At 47.5% G+C, this 24,012-nt stretch overlaps 1 protein-coding gene across 3 annotated transcripts in view; it reads right to left on the bottom strand.

The window, feature by feature from the left end:
- Nucleotides 1–24,012, bottom strand: part of REC8 (REC8 meiotic recombination protein) — a 1,025,899-nt gene that overhangs the window by 425,581 nt on the left and 576,306 nt on the right. For all 3 annotated transcript variants that reach the window (XM_085650794.1, XM_085650795.1, XM_085650797.1), the window contains 3 exons: nt 11,010–11,206; nt 8,485–8,530; nt 8,312–8,378 (listed from right to left, as the gene is read on the bottom strand). In XM_085650794.1, the coding sequence (XP_085506920.1) occupies nt 8,312–8,378; nt 8,485–8,530; nt 11,010–11,206 (310 nt within the window). The remainder of the gene's footprint in view (nt 1–8,311; nt 8,379–8,484; nt 8,531–11,009; nt 11,207–24,012) is intronic.

The raw sequence follows: 24,012 nt of genomic DNA, 5'->3' as shown, positions 1-24,012 counted from the left end.
GGGGGGGACAAGGGTAAACAGAAAGGGTTCCAAAAAGGCCCCCAAAGTAATCCCCAAGGGAACCAGCAGAAGGGTTCTCAGCCTCCCCCACCCCCGCAGCAGAACGGGGCCCCGACAGGTAGGCCTGTTCCAAAGGGGCCCTTCAATTGTTACAGGTGTGGTGACCCGGGTCACATTGCCTCTGACCCTAAGTGTCGCCTGTTTGGTAAGACAGCACCCACTGGTGCTCCCCCCCGGCAAGTAGCTAATGTTAATTTCGGGGAGGAGGTAGCAGTCCAGGGGGGTGGGGGTCCTGCGCATATGACCCTAGTCTCGCTAGGAGACAGTGAGATGGTCCCTGAAACCTACTTACCCTCTAACACTAAGAAATATGGGCAAGTAGTGACCATCAATGGAAAGAAGGTTGAGGCTCTTAGAGATACAGGAGCCAGCGTGACCTCGGTGAGGCAACACCTGGTGTCTCAAGAGCAGATTGTACCCAATGCCTACTGTAGGGTTGTCAATGCTGACAACATGGAGAGTCGTTGTCCAATGGCTCAAGTTCCCTTTGAGTAGGGGGAGGTCCCTGGTACTCTACAAGTCGCTGTGAGAACTGACATGCCTGTAGACTGTCTGCTAGGGAACGACCTGGAGAGCTCCCCTTGGGAAAAGGTGGAGAAGACCACGCATCTGAGGATGGTGGGTCTACCCGACTGGGCGTGCGTGACCACCCGGTCCATGGCAGCCAGTAGGGGTGTTGAGAGGGTCCTGGAGCCTGAGGGAGAGGTCCAGGAACCGGCCTTAGGGAGAAGGCGCAGGAGGCGCGGGAAACCGGCCCCCGAAGTTCCCACGGCCCAGAAGGAAGCAGACCCTGAGGGGGATGCCCTGGAGCCTACCGGGGAACAGATTGCCGAACTGGGAGACCTGCCTGAGCTGACCCATTGGCAGCAAGAAGGAGGTCCCTCCAGGGAGGAATTCTGCAGGGAGCAGAAAGAATGCCCTTCTCTCGTGGGTATGCGGCAGCAGGCTGCAGACCAGGCCAATGGTGTTCAGGCCAAGACACACTACGTGTACTGGGAGAGTGACCTCCTGTATTCAGAGCCTAAGGCTGCTGAACCTGGGTCAGCCCGTGTGCTGGTGGTACCCCAGAAGTTCAGAACCTTCCTACTGGGGCTGGCTCATGATGTGCCTTTAGCAGGACATTTGGGGATGGACAAGACCTATGACAGGCTTGTCACCCACTTTTACTGGCCCCAAATGCACAAGAATTCAGATTCCTACTGCCGAACCTGTCAGACTTGCCAGGCAAGTGGTAAGAGCGGAGGGAAGCACAAGGCTCCTCTGCAGCCCTTCCCCGTGGTCGGTACGCCATTCCAGCGAGTGGGTATTGATATTGTGGGGCCTCTGGACCCCAAGACAGCCCTGGGCAACAGGTTCATCCTGGTCTTGGTGGACCATGCCACCCGGTACCTTGAAGCCATTCCTCTGAGGACAGTGACGGCCCCCGTGGTGGGACGAGCACTGATGGGAATTTTCTCCCGAGTGGGATTCCCTCTAGAGGTGGTGAGCGACAGGGGGACCAATTTCATATCCACATATATGAAATCCCTGTGGAAGGAGTGTGGGGTAACTTACAAGTTCACCACTCCTTACCACCCCCAAGGAAATGGGTTGGTTGAGAGATTCAACCGAACCCTCAAAGGCATGATCATGGGCCTAGACGGTCCAATGAGGTGTAAGTGGGACGTCCTCTTGCCATGCCTGCTCTTCACTTACCGAGAGGTGCCACAGAAGTCTCTAGGGTTCAGCCCCTTTGAGCTTCTGTATGGTCACCCGGTAAGAGGACCTCTGAGTTTGGTAAAGGAAGGCTGGGAGCAATCTCCCAGGAAAGCTCCCCAGAATGTATACAGTTACATGCTGGCCTTCCGAAACCAGACTAGGCGTTTCAGGCAACTTGCTGAGGCAAATCTGGAAGCCAGCCAGGAGGAGATGAAGCGGCGGTACGACCGGAATGCCACTCTGGTAGAGCTTCAACCTGGACAAAAGGTGTGGGTCTTGGCCCCAGTGGAGCATTGTGCACTTCAGGATAAGTGGACAGGTCCATTTGAGGTTGTGGAGCGCAAAAGTCCTATCACCTACTTGGTGGACATGCAGTCTCCCAGGAACCCTTTGAGGGTCCTACATGTTAACCGCCTTAAGCCCCACTTAGAGAGGACCGAAGTGGGCATGCTGCTGGCCACTGATGATGGAATGGAAGAGGAGACCGAGCCTCTTCCTGACCTCTTAGTAGCCTCTGGGAAAGATGGGTCAGTGGATGGAGTTAACCTCTCACCCACCCTGACGCCCGAACAACAGGAAGATTGCCGCCACTTGCTGGGGCAGTTTCCAGATAGGTTCTCCCTGGTTCCTGGTGTCACAGATTGGTGCGTCCATGATGTGGACACAGGAGACAGCTTACCTGTGAAGCACAAGGCTTACAGGGTAACTGACAGGGTCAGAGCTTGCATTAAGGAGGAGGTCTCCAAAATGCTTGCGCTAGGGGTGGTTGAGTCCTCCAGCAGTCCTTGGTCCAGCCCCGTGGTCTTGGTCCCCAAAGCTGCTGCGCCGGGAGCCACACCTGAACTCCGGTTCTGTGTGGACTACAGAGGACTCAATTCAGTAACTAAGACTGACGCGCACCCCATCCCCAGAGCTGATGAGCTCATTGATCGGCTAGGGGCTGCCCGGTTCCTCAGCACGTTTGATTTAACGTCTGGGTACTGGCAGATCGCCTTGACCGATGGGGCCAAAGAGAGGTCAGCATTCTCTACACCAGATGGGCACTTCCAGTTCCGGGTCATGCCATTTGGGATGAAGAATGCCCCTGCCACCTTTCAGAGGTTGGTCAACCAGGTACTGGTTGGGCTGGATGCGTTCAGTGCCGCCTACCTGGATGACATCGCAGTGTTCAGTGCCACCTGGCCCGAACACCTGCGCCACCTCTGGGAAGTGTTGATGGCTCTGCGCCGAGCAGGCCTCACGATCAAGGCAAGCAAGTGCCAGATCGGGCAGGGTTCCGTGGTGTACTTGGGACACCAAGTGGGGAGTGGCAAGGTGGCACCCTTGCAACCCAAAATTGAGACCATCCTGGCTTGGGAGCCCCCCAAGACGCAGACCGCAGTGAGGGCCTTCCTGGGGCTCACTGGGTACTACAGGAGGTTTGTCAAGGGCTATGGAACGATTGTTGCCCCCTTGACAGAGCTGACTTCCAAGAAGCAGCCCAGGAACGTGATCTGGACTGACACCTGTCAGAAAGCTTTCGACACCATGAAGACTGCCATGTGCACGGCGCCCGTGCTCTTGGCCCCTGACTTCTCCAAGGAATTCCTAGTGCAGACAGACGCTTCAGAGCATGGTGTAGGGGCTGTTCTCTCGCAGATGACTGAGGAGGGCTGGGACCAACCCGTAGCCTTCATCAGTAGGAGGTTACTTCCACGGGAAAGTAGGTGGAGTGCAATTGAGCGAGAAGCATTTGCTGTGGTCTGGGCGCTGAAGAAGCTAAGACCCTACTTGTTTGGGTCTCACTTCCGGGTTCAGACGGACCACAGGCCCCTCAGATGGTTGATGCAAATGAGGGGTGAAAACCCAAAGCTGTTGAGGTGGTCCATCTCCCTACAGGGTATGGACTTTACGGTGGAACACCGTCCTGGTACAGATCACGCCAACGCTGACGGTCTGTCCAGGTATTTCCGCCTTAGTGACGAGGAACCCCCTGGGCAAGGGTAGTTCTCCCCACATTTCAGCTGGAGGGGACACGTGTTAGACCTGGCACCTTGGCGTGAGTTTCCCTTCCACTTTTTTGATGGTGTGCCTCAACTGTTTTGCTGGTGTTGTCCGCTCCGGGCACTGCGCCACGGCTAATCCGTGCCGCAGTGCAAGTGCTCCCTAGGTAAAGTGTACCTGTAATTGATATTCATGATTGGTTTATTGGATTTACTATCAGTCCCCAGTAAAGTGCACCAGGGGTGCCAGGGCTTGTGAATGCCAATGCTGCTGGTGGGCTTGCAGCGCTGGTTGCGCCACCCACAGAAAGCGGCCTTGAAAAATGTGTCTAGGGTCTGCCACCGCAGACCCTGCGTGCAGTCTGGGACTGTCGCGCTGACTGCGCAAGTGCCCCCACTTGCCAGTCCCTAAACCTTCCCTTACCTACATATTAGCCACCCCTCTGGTAGGCCCAAGGGCAGGGTGCATTGTAGGCATAAGGTAGGACATGCCCTGATGTGTGTGGCATGTCTTAGTAGTGAATTACAGCCATTTTCGTTTTTCACTATTGAAGGCTACCTGCTCTCCATAGGCCAGAATGGGCTGCTGGAGTCACTACACGCTGTGACCCCAGTGGACTCATAGAGCATGGTAGAATATCAAGTTTAGTATGCCTGAACTCAGAATAATAAAATACTTCTTGTAGTCAAGTTTATTTTAGTATCCTGGGTTTGTAAATGCCACTTTTAGAAAGTTAGTATTTACTGACCTGGCCATTTCAGTCCGCCTCTGCTGTGTGTGTGTGTTCTGCCTAGCAACAGTAAGGAGCAGGGTTGGGGAATCCCCAGAGACAGGTTGGCTGCCAGGTGGTGGGTAGAGAGATGACACCAGGATGGGTGGGAGGAGTACACCTTGACTATTGAATAGACCTGTGCTCTGCCACCACAAAGCCGGCGCCGCCCCCTGTGGAGCGGCTGATGTCTCTGCCCTGCTGCTGAAAGGAAAGGGCAGAGTCACCATAACAAAGTGCTCCAGAACTGGACTGAGCCAGGCCCAGGCCCCCTGGCGCTAAAGAACAAAAGAATCACTGTATAAAAGTAGGAGCCTGGCTCCTAAGAAATCAGAATCCTGTTTTACCACAAAGGACCTCTGCCCGACTAGAAGGAGAAGAAGACGCTGGAAGGACTGGCCTGCTGCTTGCCTTGCTGAGAAAGGAGAGGAAGAGACTTGCTGAAAAGACTTTGCTGCTTTGTGCTTGAACATTCTCCAAGGGCTTGATCTGAGCTTGCCCCCTGAACTGAACCCCAGGACCAGTGGGTTCTCTGTGCTTTTGCTCGTCCTCCAATCGAGCCGTGTGTGCATCCCGCTGGAAAGAGACTGCGCCCCTCATCGCCCCCTCCTAGGGCCGTGACACTCAGGAGCTTGCCTGCCTTTACCCCGTTAGAGCCCCGCTCCGTCCGGAGCCGCTCTCTGTCCCCGGGCTAGTTTGCCTGCGCCCCTGTCTCCGTCTGCCACTGGAGTGCGCTGAACGCGCTGTCACCCCTCCCGCCGGAATCCGTCCGACGACTGTGATCTACGCCGGGTCATCCAGCTGCACTGTCTGTGCCCTGTGACCCCGCTTCGCTATCCCCGGACATCTCAGGCCGCGCCGCCCCCGCTGTGGAGACCCCCCCTGCACCGCCGTGCTAAGGGTCGCTGGCCGCGCCTGCCTGTTGCCCACGCCCGCTGATCGAGGATCCAAGAACACTTCCCCAAAGCCGAGAGTCGCACCGATCTGTGCCGACTCTCTCCACGCAACAGTGCTACAGGAATTCCAGTATCGGGCTCGGGGCCCGCACCGCCTTACTTCCCCGTTAAATCCTCACCGCACGCCCGTCTCACCGCCGCTGCCCGGGAACCACCGGGAGGAGCTGTGCACGGCGCGAGCGCGCCCACGACCGATGCGTGAGCCGCGGTAGGCCTGAAGTAAGTCAAGACTGGAATCTCCCAAGTGACATTGAGAAACGACTAAAGAAGTATTCGCGTAAAGAACTGTTGGCCTGCTTTAATAATCTGGTGGCATAGAAACAACGTTACTGGTCTTGTGTTAAATCCGCATATAGATATACCTATTTTTACATAAAGAGCGTATTTTCACATACCTAAGCCTGGTGTCCGTTTCTGGGGGGGATTAATGGGTTTACTGTGTGTGTGATTATAATTGCTTAACCAACAACGCCTGAAGAATCGCCTTGGCTGCTCACGCCACGCACCTAGAGGGTGAGCAAGGGTCATTCTCAAAGGGGTTATCCTGTGCCCTGACGTAGAGGAGAGGGTTCCTGCTTGACACAAGGGCAACCTTGCGCCAACCAGAGATCCCCGACTCTAACAAGGAGGCTATGACAACAGAGGTGCAGGTTAGCCTTATACATTTTCTACAAGTTGCTCTAAGGAGCAGAATTTGACTGCTCCTATGCAAATGGAAGGAGTGGATTGTGGATGCGTGGATCTTGGAGACAGTGCAGGACTTCCAGCTAGACTTTTATGGCACTCCAATTCAACAGGTTTAGCCAAAGTAGATTTGTTTTTCCAAGGATCAGCAGCTGTTCATCTAGTGGGATGTGGAACAGTTGCAGCGAACTGACACCATTCGGAGAACCCTAGAGCATCCCCAAGGGTCCCTCATCAATATATTTCTCATGGAGAAAAAAGACAAAGGTTTCAGGCCGGGCATCAACTTGAGGGAGTTCAACTCTTGGTAGGGCACTTGCATTTCAAGATGGAGGGCATTCACCCCATAAGTGACCTCTTAAATGCTAGGTGAATGGAAGGTGCGTTTGGACCTGATGGGCACCTATCTGAAAATACCAATTTGCGAGCCCCACTTGAGATTTCTTCAGATTGAGCGGCAATGGCAGATCTTCAAGTTCCGACTGTTGCTGTTTGGTCTGTCATCCACTCCTTGGTAATTCACTAAGCTGCTCTGACCAGTGACAGAATGTCTCTACACCAGGGACGTAGGCTTAATAATTTACCTAGATATTCAATGCCTCAAACACTGCTTACACCTCATTCAGAGCTGGATGTTGAACATGTAGCTGATGCCCAAAACGCCCCAAAACAGAATGCCTGCTATATGCGAAGAACAACAAGCACCAACTAGTCCAAACTTAGCTCAAATACATGAACCTGGACAGATTCATACTACAACTTTCACCCAATGCAAGATTCACCCTGGAAATAGATCTCATCTTCAAGGAACACACTGGCAAGAAAACAAAGATGACCTGGTACCAACTCACTCAACTAAAGTAAATGATACTACCCCTTCAATGAAGAGTCTTCAGAACTGCTGTTCAAGCCCTAGCTAGTACTCTTGCATCTAGGTGCTGGCATTTCCCTGCTCCACAGTCTACACTTAACAGCAAGCCTCATCAAGGATCTGAAGATGACCATATTACCCCTCCAGGATGGAACGGTACCTTCTATCCTTGCCAGCCCACACCATCTCCAAAACCATCTGCATCTTACCTGAACAGGAGATAAACAAGTTATTTTTTAAATATACTGTTACTAAGACTTAAATATGGGTATGCTATTCTATTTAACATTCTCAAAATACGTTTTATCTTAAAGCCTCTCTGAATGCAGTAGCACCCTTGAAGTTAGGGGTTGACTTCTTCAATTGTCACCTCATTTTAGGCTCTTTAGTGGTAGATCCACTTACAGGCTGCCTGTCTAGGTCATAAACTCGCCCTCTTTGGCCACTAACACTACCTGGCAAAGAAACTGAAGCTCTCTGGTGGTTCACACCAACTCTACAGCTCTGACTCGCTATTACTTTAAATCACTACTTTTATAAAGAAGTGTTACCCAAACCAATGTTCCTAGTTGGCACACTCAAAGTGTAGAATTCCATCCCCAGGAATCTGCACTACTACCTTCTTACCGGCTTTCAAAAAAAAAAGTAAAACGTCTCCTCCTCAATCAGTTCTACTTGTGCTCCTCTCCCAACTTTACCTGACTTGTGATCAGAGCTGGTGCTCTTTAGCTATATACTCCTCAAGTTTAACCCATATAGGCAAACAAATTAACAACATAATTTGAATCATGCACCCCGAAGGGCACCTAGGAAACCAAGGCAAATCAGAGCACTTCATGATCTCACCACGGGTATGAGGAGCTATACAGAATTTGCAACCAGACCGCCTCATTAGGGCTATGGAAAGCCCTGAACAAATACCAACACAACACAATAGTCGCATTTCATGACCTGTTTAATAATAAATATAGGGAGTGCAGGAAGAGGCGTAGTGAGAGAGTGTAGTGCCACAGGCAGTTAGCTACCAGGGGATGTTTGGCAGGATTTAAAACTTATAGCTATGCAACTATTGTACCATACAGGTATTCAACGTGTTATAGAGTGGCAATACCAGGCTGCTGAACACCACCTGGTAAACACCTGTAAAACTGCAGTCTCTCATTTTGCTGCCTTTTGATGACCCTTCTTATTCCACTAGATACAGGTGCTGAAATAACCATATAAAGCACTCTTGTAATTCATGACAACTAGGCCATGTTTCACACCATACTGACTCTGCACCAACCTCACCTTCGTTCTTCAGGTGTCATCATCATAACTCGTGAACACTCCTCCTCTGAAGTTTCCAGAGTAATTTCTGTCAGGAGGAAGAGGTCAGAAACCAAGCAGTCAACATTAGGAACGTAAACAACACACCTTATTTCTACCCTTACATCAAGGCACACCTTTACTCCCAGGCTTACCTGAGGACAACAGGAGGGGGGCTGTCCGTTCTTCTTTTCTCAGTAACTGAAGAAAAGAAAAGAGAATCTAAACATTCTGCATTCTGCTTTCAATGAAAGTGTACCGGCATCTTTCTAATTTAGTGCAGACCTACTACTGTCTGCAGTAGGAAAGCTTTAGTCAGTTATGCCATATCTATTAAGCTTTTGGCCACACTATATCATTCTCTAACCGTCTGGGTTACCACATCCACCAGTGTCTGAGATATGTCAATACCACCATCCACCTTTTGTAGACCTTCTCCAAATGAAGAGACGCTTGTGTGCTCTGAGGGCTCTGTAACAACAAAGTTTCCCTTAGAAGATGCATGTGTCTTCAATGTTTCTGATGCAACACGGCTATTCCGGTATACTGATGAAGCAGATAAACTGCGGGTTCCCTAATTGACACATAAAACTGATCTTGACATCTTTTGAGAGAAAAATGACAAATGTGCACCACTTGTGTACATTGTACGTTGAAGATTTATGAGAAATAGATCATAAAGAACTTAGTTACTGCATCGTAAAAGCATGCAGAAGAGTGTAGACTAGATGAAAATGCTTGTTTGAATAACATAGGTTTGTGTTTATTAAATTTCCAATGTGTATTCTTTTAACTTGGAACAGAATTGTGAAAGTGATGACTCGTGTTATAGAAGTTTCATTAATCAATTCTCTTTTGAATAATGATATATGTGAGGAATTAATGGAACTAAATGTAAATTAGATATCCCTATGAACGTTTATTGAAGAGTTTTGCTCTAAAACTATCTTTGCTCATGTTAAATTGTTCAACAACCAAGAAAAAGAAATGGTGCTGCACATTTATGCTAATTCCAATTTCACTGAAACTTTCAGAAAATTATCTTCATTCATGTATTAATGAGAATTACTAGAAACAATTAAGTTACTTCACATTTTGAAATAATTTTATACGTTGGTACTTTCGAAATGTAGTAATGTGCCATAGTTACATGTGCTAATTGGAAAGAAATTAAAATGCTTTACATGTAACTAAAAGTGAAGAAAGAATATAAGGGTTAAGAACCTTTAGAATAAAATATGTGTTTCCATTGACTTATATTGTATATTTCATGAACTTAAATTTGATTTAGGCCTGCATTTTCTTTCTCTTGCTTGACTGTGTTCTCATGAGAAGGTCTCATACATTTGTAATGTGGGATAAAACTATGTTCCATAAAAAGAGTTCCCATGCACATACCAGTAGTACTCGCAACTATTTTGTTACTTTGGGAACATTAGTCATGAGCAACTGTCCCTTTCAACTCACTCATGTGCCTTGTTAAAAGACGATTGTTCACACACCAATTTTTTTTTTTAATGGTTTGATAGCTTACGTAATGATCTCCAACTTTCTCCCATAATATGTGTCTTCTTTATGCTGCACGACAATCATTCTAAACAAACTGACCAATAGACTGAGTGGTCTGATCAGGAGAGGTGACCCAGGAAGTGTCACCCCGGAACTTGGGGAATTATATCACATGTTGGATTGATGATAAAGATGCCACTCTTTTTGACACAATTTGCCACCTTACCACTAAGGATTGCTTCCTAGTGGACTGACAGACAATTTTCGTTCTTGCAGGCTTTTCTGCCTTTCCCTGGTCTAACGCATACGCTGTGTGCGATACTCCCGGACTCTTCTCCCCCTTAGGAGAGAGCTAATAATGTTAATGTCCCATTCTGAACTCTTCTTTTTGAGCCTTGGTAATTGATGGCCTGAAAGAGATTCATTTGATTATTCTGTACTCCTTGATTTAATAGCTAAGATGTATTTACCTATCCTAACTTAAAGATAAACATCTAACTATTCTTATATCCTGTTTCTGTCCCTCTATGATTTTGTCTCCAATAATTGATTGTGCATTCCAATAATAGTGTCAATGAGGGATGGGAATTCTAATTGAGATGTATCTAGTCAACAGATTCTAATGTTACTATTTTGATTTGCTTTAACTGAATTATTGGCTTGTATAGTTCTAGTATGACTGAATTACTACAGGAGATTTGATCTAGCCGTAAAAATTCTGTATTTGTATAGCACAGTTATGAGAGTTATATACATTAATCTAATTACCAGCCTATAGGTCAGTAACCCAATTCCTGGTTCTCAATGGATAACTGGATTGGATCCCCTATATCCGACCCCTCTCGCACGGTTCAAGATCCATCAGAGGACCATGTAAACCACTCTGGGGTGTAGTGCCAGGAGATATTATGTTCAATAGTAAATGGGTCCAGCGGCGCCACAGTGATACTATTACTTTCTAAAACATGCTCTGTAACAAAATGATGCCTTTAAATAGGTGTAATTTATGTTAGAACACCTACATATTGCCCTGTTGCCTATAGGAATTCTATTATTAACTTCAATAGGGCTATAATTTTGTAAATGGTATTTAGGACACAATATTTATATCAGGGGTTATTCTAGCAATGATAATCCGGTATATACAGCTGTCCAACAGTTAGCTGTGTACCTCAAGCTCACTGACACTCTCCTGCTGTCTCTTCCTCTCTTCTTCTGCTTCCTTCTCTTGCTCTCTTTCCTTCCTTTCCTCTGCTTCCTCCCCTTCCTCTTCGGCAGCAGCTGCGTCCCGCAGCCTGTCATAGTCTACAGCCATTATCCGAGCACAGCGAGACCACAGGCGCTGGAGCTCAGGGGGAATCCAGTGATCTGCAAAAATGAGCACTGTGTGGAGTACCCTACGTGATGTGGAGATTACCAGAGACAGAAGCTACACCAACAATAGAAGAAACAAAGAAGGCACAGAGAAACAGACTGAGAGGGGTGGAAGGACAAATAGAGAGAAGTACACAGAGAAAAGAGAAGAGAAGGAGCATGGACAGATTAACAGATGAAAGAAAACATGTTTACGAGGCACAAAACAACATAAAGAAGAAGGCTATGATAAGGCAAATAACAACTGAGTCAAGAGACAGAAGAGAACAAGCATTTGCAATGCAATAGGTCTCGCAACTGCGAGTTTTGGAGCTATTGGTATTGTAACTGGTATTGTAAATGACAATGCCTTTAATTTATTCACAAGCATCAGGCATCAGACATCCACAAGCATCAGACATCAGGTATAAGACATCCACAAGCATCAGGCATCAAACATCAGGCATCAGACATCCACAAGCATCAGGCATCAATCATGAGACATCAGGCATCCGCAAGCATCAGACATCAGTCATCAGACATCCGGCATCATCAGACATCCACAAACATCAGACATCAGTCATCAGACATCCACAAGCATCAGGCATCAGGCATACACAAGCATCAGGCATCAGACATCCACAAGTCCACAAGCATCAGACATCAGGCATCAAGCATCCACAAGCATCAGGCATCAGACATCCACAAGCATCAGGCATCAGAGACATCCACAAGCATTAGACATCAGGCAGCAGACATCCACGAGCACCAGACATCAAACATCAGGCATCAGACATCAGGCTTCAGACATCCACAAGCATCAGACATCAGGCATCCACAAGAATTAGACATCAGGCTTCAGACATCCACAAGCATCAGGCATCAGACATCCACAAGCATCAGACATCAAGAATCAGACATCCACAAGCATCAGGCATCAGACATCCACAAGTCCACAAGCATCAGACATCAGGCATCAAACATCAGACATCCACAAGCATCAGGCATCCACAAGCATCAAGCATCAGAGACATCCACAAGCATTAGACATCAGGCAGCAGACATCCACAAGCAGCGGGAATCAAACATCAGGCATCAGACATCCACAAGCATCAGGCATCAGACATCAGGCATCAGACATCCACAAGCATCAGACATCAGGCATCCACAAGCATCAGACATCAGGCAGCAGACATCCAAAAGCATCAGGCATCTAACATCAGGCAACAGACATCAGGCTTTACACATCCACAAGCATCAGGCATCAGACATCAACAAGCATCAGGCATCAAACATCCACAAGCATCAGACATCAGACATCCACAAGCATCAGGCATCAGACATCCAAAAGCATCAGATATCTACACGCATCAGGCAGCAGACGTCCACAAGCATCAGACATCAGACATCAGGCAGCAGACATCCAAAAGCATTAGGCATCTAACATCAGGCAACAGACATCAGGCTTTACACATCCACAAGCATCAGACATCATACACCAGGCATCAGACATCCACAAGCATCAGGCATCAGTCATCAACAAGCATCAGACATCCTAAGGCATCAGACATTAGGCATCCACAAGCATCAGGCATCAGACATCCACAAGCATCAGGCATTAGACATTTACAAGCACCAGACATCAGGCATCAGACATCCACATGTATCAGGCATCAGACATCCACAAGCATCAGACATCAGGCATCAGACATCCACACGCATCAAGCATCAAACATCCACACGCATCATCACATCAGGGATCCACAAGCATCAGGCATCAGACATCCACAAGCATCAGACATCAGGCATCAGACATCCACAAACATCAGGCATCAGACATCAGGCTTCAGACATTCACAAGCATCAGGCATCAGACATCCACAAGCATCAGACATCAGGTATCAGGCATCGGACATCCACGAGCATCAGACATCAGGCATCAGACATCCACAAGCATCAGGCATCAGACATCCACAAGCATCCAGCATCAGACATCAGGCATCCACAAGCATCAGACATCCACAAGCATCAGACATCAGACGTCCACAAGCATTAGACACCAGGCATCAGACATCCACAAATATCAGGCATCAGACATCCGGCATCATCAGACATCCACAAGCATCAGGCATCAGACATCAGTCTTCAGGCATCAGACATCTACAAGCATCAGGCATCAGACATCCTCAGGCATCAGACATCAGGCTTCAGACATCCACAAGCATCAGACATCAGGCATCCACAAGCATTAGACATCAGGCTTCAGACATCCACAAGCATCAGGCATCAGGAATCAGACATCCACAAGCATCAGGCATCAGACATCCACAAGTCCACAAGCATCAGACATCAGGCATCAAACATCAGACATCCACAAGCATCAGGCATCAGAGACATCCACAAGCATTAGACATCAGGCAGCAGACATCCACAAGCAGCGGGCATCAAACATCAGGCATCAGACATCCACAAGCATCAGACATCAGGCATCCACAAGTATCAGGCATCAGACACCCACAAGCATCAGACATCAGACATCCACAAGCATCAGGCAACAGACATCAGGCTTTACACATCCACAAGCATCAGGCATCAGACATCAGGCATCAGACATCAACAAGCATCAGGCATCATACACCAGGCATCAGACATCCACAAGCATCAGGCATCAGACATTAGGCATCCACAAGCATCAGACATCCACAAGCATCAGGCATTAGACATTTACAAGCACCAGACATCAGGCATCAGACATCCACATGTATCAGGCATCAGACATCCACAAGCATCAGACATCAGGCATCAGACATCCACACGCATCAAGCATCAAACATCCACACGCATCAGGCATCAGACATCCACAAGCATCAGACATCAGGCATCAGACATCCACACGCATCATCACATCAGGGATCCACAAGCATTAGGCATCAGACATCCACAAGCATCAGACATCAGGCATCAGACATCCACAAACATCAGGCATCAGACATCAGGCTTCAGACATTCACAAGCATCAGGCATCAGACATCCACAAGCATCAGACATCAGGTATCAGGCATCGGACATCCACGAGCATCAGACATCAGGCATCAGTCATCCACAAGCATTAGGCATCAGACATCCACAAGCATCCAGCATCAGACATCAGGCATCCACAAGCATCAGACATCCACAAGCATCAGACATCAGACGTCCACAAGCATTAGACATCAGGCATCAAACATCAGGCATCAGACATCCACAAATATCAGGCATCAGACATCCAGCATCATCAGGCATCCAAAAGCATCAGGCATCAGACATCAGTCTTCAGGCATCAGACATCTACAAGCATCAGGCATCAGACATCCTCAGGCATCAGACATCAGACTTCAGACATCCACAAGCATCAGACATCAGGCATCCACAAGCATTAGACATCAGGCTTCAGACATCCACAAGCATCAGGCATCAGACATACACAAGCATCAGACATCAGGAATCAGACATCCACAAGCATCAGGCATCAGACATCCACAAGCATCAGACATCAGGCATCAAACATCAGACATCCACAAGCATCAGGCATCCACAAGCATCAGACATCAGAGACATCCACAGGCATTAGACATCAGGCAGCAGACATCCACAAGCAGCGGGCATCAAACATCAGGCATCAGACATCCACAAGCATCAGACATCAGGCATCCACAAGTATCAGGCATCAGACACCCACAAGCATCAGACATCAGGCAGCAGACATCCACAAGCATCAGGCATCTAACATCAGGCAACAGACATCAGGCTTTACACATCCACAAGCATCAGGCATCAGACATCAGGCATCAGACATCAACAAGCATCAGGCATCAAACATCCACAAGCATCAGACATCAGACATCCACAAGCATCGGGCATCAGAAATTCACAAGCATCAGGCATCAGACATCAGACATCCAAAAGCATCAGATATCTACACGCATCAGGCAGCAGACGTCCACAAGCATCAGACATCAAACACCAGGCATCAGACATCCACAAGCATCAGGCGTCAACAAGCATCAGACATCCTCAGGCATCAGACATTAGGCATCCACAAGCATCAGGCATCAGACATTTACAAGCACCAGACATCAGGCATCAGACATCCACATGTGCCATGCATCAGACATCCACAAGCATCAGACATCAGGCATCAGACATCCACACGCATCAAGCATCAAACATCCACACGCATCAGGCATCAGACATCCACAAGCATCAGACATCAGGCATCAGACATCCACACTCATCATCACATCAGGGATCCACAAGCATCAGGCATCAGACATCCACAAGCATCAGACATCAGGCATCAGACATCCACAAACATCAGGCATCAGACATCAGGCTTCAGACATTCACAAGCATCAGGCATCAGACATCCACAAGCATCAGACATCAGGTATCAGGCATCGGACATCCACGAGCATCAGACATCAGGCATCAGACATCCACAAGCATCAGGCATCAGACATCCACAAGCATCCAGCATCAGACATCAGGCATCCACAAGCATCAGACATCCACAAGCATCAGACATCAGACGTCCACAAGCATTAGACATCAGGCATCAAACATCAGGCATCAGACATCCACAAATATCAGGCATCAGACATCTGGCATCATCAGACATCCACAAGCATCAGGCATCAGTCTTCAGGCATCAGACATCTACAAGCATCAGGCATCAGACATCCTCAGGCATCAGACATCAGGCATCCGACATCCACAGGCATCAGACATCAAACATCAGGCATCAGACATCCACAAGCATCAGGCATCAGACATGCACAAGCATCAGGCATCAGACATCCACAAACATCAGGCATCAGACATTCACAAGCATTAGGCATCAGACATCCACAAGCATCAGACAGGCATCAGACATCCACATGCATCAGGCATCAGACATCCACATGCATCAGACATCCACATGAATCAGGCGTCAGACATCCACAAGCATCAAGCGTCAGACGTCAGACATCCACAAGCATCAGAGATCCACAAGCATCAGGCATCAGACACCAGACATCCACAAGCATCAGGCATCAAACATCAGGCATCAGACATCAGGCGTCAGACACCCACAAGCATCAGACATCCACAAGCATCAGACATCCACAAGCATCAGACGCCAGGCATCAGACATCCACAAGCATCAGGCATCAGACATCCACAAGCATCAGACATCAGGCATCCATCAGAAATCAGGCATCCACAGGCATCAGGCATCCACAAGCATCAGACATCAGGCATCAGACATCCACAAGCATCAGACATCAGGCATCAAACATCAGACATCCACAAGCATCAGACATCCACAAACATCAGGCATCAGACATCCACAAGCATCATGCATCAGACAGCAGTCATCAGACATCCACAAGCATCAGGCATCGGACATCCACAAGCATCAGGCATCAGACATCAGACACCAGGCATCAAACATCAGGCATCAGACATCCACAAGCATCAGGCATCAGACATCCCGAGCATCAGACATCAGATATCCCCAAGCATCAGACATCCCCAAGCATCAGATATCAGGCATCAAACATCAGACATCCACAAGCATCAGGCATCAGACATCCACAAGCATCAGACATCAGGCATCCACAAGCATCAGACATCAGGCATCAGACATCAGGCATCAGACATCCACAAGCATCAGGCATCAGACATCCACAAGCATCAGGTATCAGGCATCAGACATCAGGCATCAGACATCCACAAGCATCAGGCATCACACATCAGGCATCAGACATTCACAAGCATCAGGCATCAGACATCCATCAGACATCCACAAGCATCACGCATCAGACATCCACAAGCATCAGACATCAGGCATCAGACATCCACAAGCATCAGACATCAGGCATCAAACATCAGGCATCAGACATCCACAAGCATCATGCATCAGACAGCAGTCATCAGACATCCACAAGCATCAGGCATCAGACATCCACAAGCATCAGGCATCCTCAGACATCAGACATCCACAAGCATCAGACATCCACACGCATCAGACACCAGGCATCAAACATCAGGCATCAGACATCCACAAGCATCAGGCATCAGACATCCCAAGCATCAGACATCCCCAAGCATCATACATCCCCAAGCATCAGATATCAGGCATCAAACATCAGGTATCAGACATCGACAAGCACCAGCCATCAGGCATCCACAAGCATCAGACATCAGACATCAGGTATCAGGCATCAGACATCCACAAGCATCAGACATCACACATCAGGCATCAGACATCCACAATCATCAGACATCAGGCATCAGACATCCATCAGAAATCAGGCATCCACAGGCATCAGGCATCCACAAGCATCAGACATCAGACATCCACAAGCATCAGACATCAGGCATCAAACATCAGACATCCACAAGCATCAGACATCCACAAGCATCAGGCATCAGACATCCACAAGCATCATGCATCAGACAGCAGTCATCAGACATCCACAAGCATCAGGCATCGGACATCCACAAGCATCAGACATCAGACATCCAGACGCATCAGACACCAGGCATCAAACATCAGGCATCAGACATCCACAAGCATCAGGCATTAGACATCTCGAGCATCAGACATCAGATATCCCCAAGCATCAGGCATCAGACATCCCCAAGCATCAGATATCAGGCATCAAACATCAGACATCCACAAGCATCAGGCATCAGACATCCACAAGCATCAGACATCAGGCATCCACAAGCATCAGACATCAGGAATCAGACATCAGGCATCAGACATCCACAAGCATCAGGCATCAGACATCCACAAGCATCAGGTATCAGGCATCAGACATCAGGCATCAGACATCAGGCATCAGACATCAGGCATCAGACATTCACAAGCATCAGGCATCAGACATCCATCAGACATCCACAAGCATCAGACATCAGGCATCAAACATCAGGCATCAGACATCCACAAGCATCAGGCATCAGACATCCACAAGCATCATGCATCAGACAGCAGTCAGCAGACATCCACAAGCATCAGGCATCAGACATCCACAAGAATCAGGCATCAGACATCCTCAGGCATCAGGCATACACAAGCATCAGACATCCACAAGCATCAGACATCAGGCAGCAGACATCCACAAGCATCAGGCATCAGACATCCACACGCATCAGACACCAGGCATCAAACATCAGGCATCAGACATCCACAAGCATCAGGCATCAGACATCCCAAGCATCAGACATCCCCAAGCATCAGATATCAGGCATCAAACATCAGGTATCAGACATCCACAAGCACCAGCCACCAGACATCCACAAGCATCAGACATCAGGCATCCACAAGCATCAGGCATCAGACATCCACAAGCATCAGACATCTGGAATCAAACATCCACAAGCATCAGACATCCCAAGCATCAGACATCAGGCAGCAGACATCCCCAAGCATCAGGCATCGGACATCCCCAAGCATCTGATATCAGGCATGACACATCAGGCATCAGACATCCACAAGCATCAGGCATCAGACATCCACAAGCATCAGACATCAGGCATCCACAAGCATCAGACATCAGGCATCACATATCAGACATCCACAAGCATCAGACATCAGACATCCACAAGCATCAGACATCCACAAGCATCAGGCATCAGACATCCACAAGCATCAGACATCAGGAATCAAACATCCACAAGCATCAGGCATCAGTCATCAGGCATCAGCAAGCATCAGACATCAGACAGCACACTCAGTTGTATTATGTGGGCTGGAATAATAGCAAAGTAAACAAAGCAAAGTACTAACTTGTACTACAAAAAGTATGTGCGCTGCTATTAATATAAAGCTTAGCGTGCAGCGCAGTTATGTGCTCATGGCAACCTAAAAACAAACAAAAATGTAAAAAGACCGCGCTCTGTTGGCATTAAATAATGTTAAAGACGTATATCGTAAAGCCCTTCGCTCAGAAACTAAAGAAACCCATTTCGATCATGCAGGCTTTTGTAAGCACATGATAACGTGAATGTTTAAAAAAACGAAAAATGTTTTGGCATGGGCGTCGAAAGAAAGCCTAAAAAAAAGTCCAACAATGCAAACATATAACTTCAGACCACGAAGGAGTACAGGTAAAGGGGCCAATAGCTGTAGGCGTGTACAATGTCCAAAAGGAGGGACTTTCTGACAGCTCGCACCAACAACAACTTGAACGGAACTCGGACGGTTTGAGTGACACACCAAACAAGCATTTGCAATGCATTAGGTCTCGCATTTACGCGAGTTTGAGCTATTGACATTGCAAATAACAATGCCTATTGGCATTGTCATTTACAATGCCAATAGCTTTAACTTGTGTAACTGCGAGACCTATTGCATTGCAAATGCTTGTTGCTGTATTGCAAGTAGCTGCTGGTGTAAATTATTTAATAGGACACACAATGGAATCATGAGTGGGAGATGGGGCGTTAGTGATAGGCTGGTTGTTATAGTTACTGTGTGGCAATTAGTCTGCCTCGGAGCGCTACATTGGGCAGAAGATGACCGGACGGAGAGGGGTAGACAGCATTTTACACTTTGTGGGGTAGATTCCTCGTGCCTGGAGGGGAGAGGGGGGGCAGGGGGGCGCTTACGCTGTACTGCAAGCAGGGATGCTCTCAGTGGTCCAGCCTCTTGCTCTGTAGGGGACCGCTGGAGCGGTGTCCAGGTGGCCCCTAAGAATAGGGACCACAGCGCCCCCTACACAGGGCGAGCCTATTGCCGCTGCCCATCCAGGATGGTGCTGCGCCGTGATTGGTCCGCGCTTTATACAGGCATGAAGCCTCTTCGCCCAGAGCAGTTAATCATTCATGCTTTCGAGCAGCATTGTCTGGTCCGGTGGACTATGCACAGGCAAGCCACTGCCTATTTTTGTGCCCGATTGCATTAACAGGCAGACTCGTTGCATTCACTGCTAGTAGCCCGTTAATACAAAGTGCTTTGCAACTGAGGCAGTGGATTGCCGCTCACAAGCGTGCTGACTGAAACGTTATCCGTCCAGCAGGCTTTAATTTTTTATCGCATGGAGCGGCTGACGTTGACGGCAGAGGGTTAACAAACATCTTGTTATTTTGGGGCATGATTTAAAGTGAGCTTACATTTTGAGTAATAGTGAAAAATGGTCTAAGTAAAGGTAGTCAAAAATCACATATTTTTCCCTCCTGCGAAATTTCAGACTTCCATTTACAAATTCTGCTTTGAATGTGAAATGTGGTGTAGCTTGCATCACTCATGACTTTTCATGTGGGCGCGCTCTTCGGTTACAAAATTATTTTGAGATACTGGTTCGAGGGAAAAAACAATTTTCTGTACAAATCAGACGCAAACATGATGCAAAAATAAGTTTTGAAACGTTACAATTTCTGCAACGTAGTTAAACTTTCTGCCAGACCTACCATAGTCCGAGCTTTATTCCTGCATAAGGCACGAACCAGTCACAGCGCCTTCAAGGACAGCAGAGACAAGAGACAGGCAGGGCCTGGGAAAAGAGCTGTGGGATGGTTGAAGACAGGGATCAGCGGCTGCAGGTGGAAGAGATGGGTGGGCAGAATAATCGGAGGGAGGGGGGATTGTGTCTGCAGAGGGAGGAGAATGAGCAGCAGGAAGGAGGGAGCGGGGCAGGCGGGATAAGAGAAGGGAAAACAGCAACAGCGGAATTGAGAGAGAGGAGGGGGAGAAGGGAACTGCTGGTGTGAGATGGACAGGCAGGGTAAGAAAAGAGAGAGATGCGGCTGCAGAAGAGGGAGAGGGGCAGGAAAGAGGAATGAAGAGAGACCAGGGAAAGGAACACGAGAGAGACGGGGAGACAAGGTAAGAAAACGGAGAGGGACTGGCAGGGTCCGAGAAGGACGCACATGGACCGCTGAAGAAAACGAGAGAGGCAGACAGGGCCTGAGAGGGTAAGGGGGGACTGCGGAGGGAGGAGCCGAGGCAAATCTTAAGAGAAGAGAAAACAAAACTCATAGAGAGGGTTACGCGGGGCGAGGGGAGAGTATACATTGCAAAAGGGAGAGGGGGGGGGGGGTTGGTCCTTACAATCCGAGAAGAGGGAGGAGCCCTTGGAGGAACGGGTGTAGGTTTGTAGCCGGGAATGAAGAGGGGAGGTGGAGGGGCGGAGTGGGCTAGTTAAGAGAAGAAAGGATAGCAAACACTGCAGAGGGGAGAAATACATTATCAGGGAGGGAAGATTAGTGAAAGGAGGAACTGCATGAACAGCAATCTCCCCATGGCTAACCAAAACAAAAAACAAGCCAAGCCACGAAAGTGAAAGTTAAATTGATCGGGCGGAGGCAGAGGAGAATGCAACTTAATGACCCGTGACGGAGGAGACAGATGGTGGCTGTGTCCACGAAAGTGATCAGGCAGTGCTTTTCAGGCTGCCAAATGGTGCGCGCACCCGGCGCACATGCACTGTATTTGGAGGCCTGAAAATCACTAGTTTGCACTTCCAGATCCCCCTTTTACAAAAGCTCTTGCGAGAGCAGCGCTAAAGCGCTGGCTCAGGCGAGACCTAAAAATGAATTGAAAGTCTGCAAGAAAAAGAGGCGGTTACCAACATCATTTAGTGTAAACAGCATCTCGTCGAGACAGCGCATGCGCTGCCTAGGGGAGACCTAAAAACAGTCAATAGTGAAAGGAAGAGGGAAAAGTCGAAGGGCAGAGTCAATAGATAGAAACTTGGTGCAAAGAATAGAACCTTATTTGTAATCCAATTTCTCCTTCAGGACCATCGTCATTAAATTAATAAACACTGAATATCTATGGCTAAGGGCAGGAAGCCAGGGCACATCTCATGAGAAATTTCCGTTTGTAAAAAATTATTCAGACAGATGGCAATCTGCCAATCAAAACGTAAGCACCGTCTATGTTTCGTTTTGAATTTAGCATAAAGAAGCAATAGCCATGAGATGATATGTTTTAATTATTCCTTTTAGAAGAAAGAACTTTGGGAAATCAACCATGATGACATCTGCTTTAGAATGAAATTTGACACCGAACCTTATAGGTCAAGAGCAGCCCCAGGCTTCTAGAGTAGAATGCAGGGTCAGTTAAGGACAGTTCATTTTGACGGATCATACAACGTAGATCTTAATCACTATTCCCCAATGTTTGTCTGACTTTAATGGAGTGGCACGGTGGTTGCTTGTGAAGCTATTGAACACACCCAAGATAAAATGCTAGGACTCAAAATACATAACTTTTTCTTTTCGTTCATTGAACGGTCATTAATATTCATGGACAGTGAATAACAAGCATTTACAATGCAATGGTCTCGGCATTGTTAAAGTTAGAGCTATTGGGATTGCTCATGACATTATTTTTGTTTATGTTTTTGTTTTTAAAACATTTAAAGAAACGGCATTGTTATTTACAATGTCAATAGCTTAATCACTCTCAAATGCGAGACCTATTGCATTTGCACCCACACACAAAGCCACCCACACACACAGAGCCACCCACACAGAGCTATTCACATAGAGCAATCCACACACAAATAGAGCCACCCACACAGAGCCACCTACACACACACACGCAGTAGCCCACTGACCTATTTACATTATGTGGTTTTCCGCGACTGTATAACATCGGCACAGCAGGCTTTGTAATCTGAATATTTCTTGACTAAAGAATACTAAAAACAAATGAACCTCAATATAGATCTCACTATAAAGTGCAAGTGACTATTTACAGAAACATAATTGTCATAAAACAATGGCCAGCAAAAGATTTTTAACCAATCCCACAGTTCTGGCCTGAGGTTTCTAAGGCTAAAAAGAAACATTTAATTACATTTAGCAGCATCTACAGGATAACAAAGACCCATGCAAGTGAGCCCTAGATATTGAAACTGCTTCAATAGTATATAAAGTTCTGTGATCTAAGAGGATAAAGTGCTAGGTATGGTACAGGACTGATGATAAAAATAAGCATTTCGTCGTCGGAATGGTTGGTCTGTCTAACAATAGGCAGGAGAATTTGGTAGATTACATAAAAATATCTCCCTGGCGAAAAGTACATCTGTGTCTTGTCTACCACTAATACTATTGGGTAAATAAGGTTGCTAAATGATTTGCACTTACAACGTTCTTTGAAGACTGCAATGCTAGGGGTGTTATTAATGCCAAACAAACACAGGGACAATAGAAATGTACCACTCTAAAACAAGCATACTCGAGGGACAGAGGTTAAAGTACTATAGTAAACAGCTTAATTTGAGCCGGTGCTTTCGGGTGCTTAGCACCTGCACTTTTTTTTACAGGGCCGGGATTACTGCTTTTTCTCCAGTTGGTGGTGGTCCCGAACTGAAAATAAATTAAAAGATTTAACTCGTTGGTATATTATGTCAGCACTTTACATTCTAAAAGGGACGTGGAGGACTACTTTCCATGATTGGATTCGGCTCATGTCACCCTTACTACACTACTGGAATGACTAATATAGAGCGTTCAATCGAAAGTGCGGCATAGCTCAGAGTTAAGGCTTTGCTGCTTTAATTTGTATGCAGTCTGTATGTCAAAGGCTCGACTTCTAGCAAGTCTGAGTCGCGTTTCATTTTTCCAAACACATAAACATTAAAAGTGTTGTTCCTGGTTATATTATCATCTGAGGCCGCATACATAATGCATAAATAGCTGGTGCACGGCAAGTATACATGGACCAGCACAGAGAAACAACCCAGGCATTCAGAAGTGGCAGGCTTCTGAAGAAAATGTGAGCCCCGGCACCTATTCTTTTACAAATTAAGCACTGCTATATTCCTGGTGGGGGCAGGATAGTT

The sequence above is a fragment of the Triturus cristatus genome, chromosome 1_1 (genome assembly GCF_964204655.1).
Source record: "Triturus cristatus chromosome 1_1, aTriCri1.1, whole genome shotgun sequence".
Taxonomy (NCBI): domain Eukaryota; kingdom Metazoa; phylum Chordata; class Amphibia; order Caudata; family Salamandridae; genus Triturus; species Triturus cristatus.
This window is presented reverse-complemented; position numbering and strand designations above follow the sequence as displayed.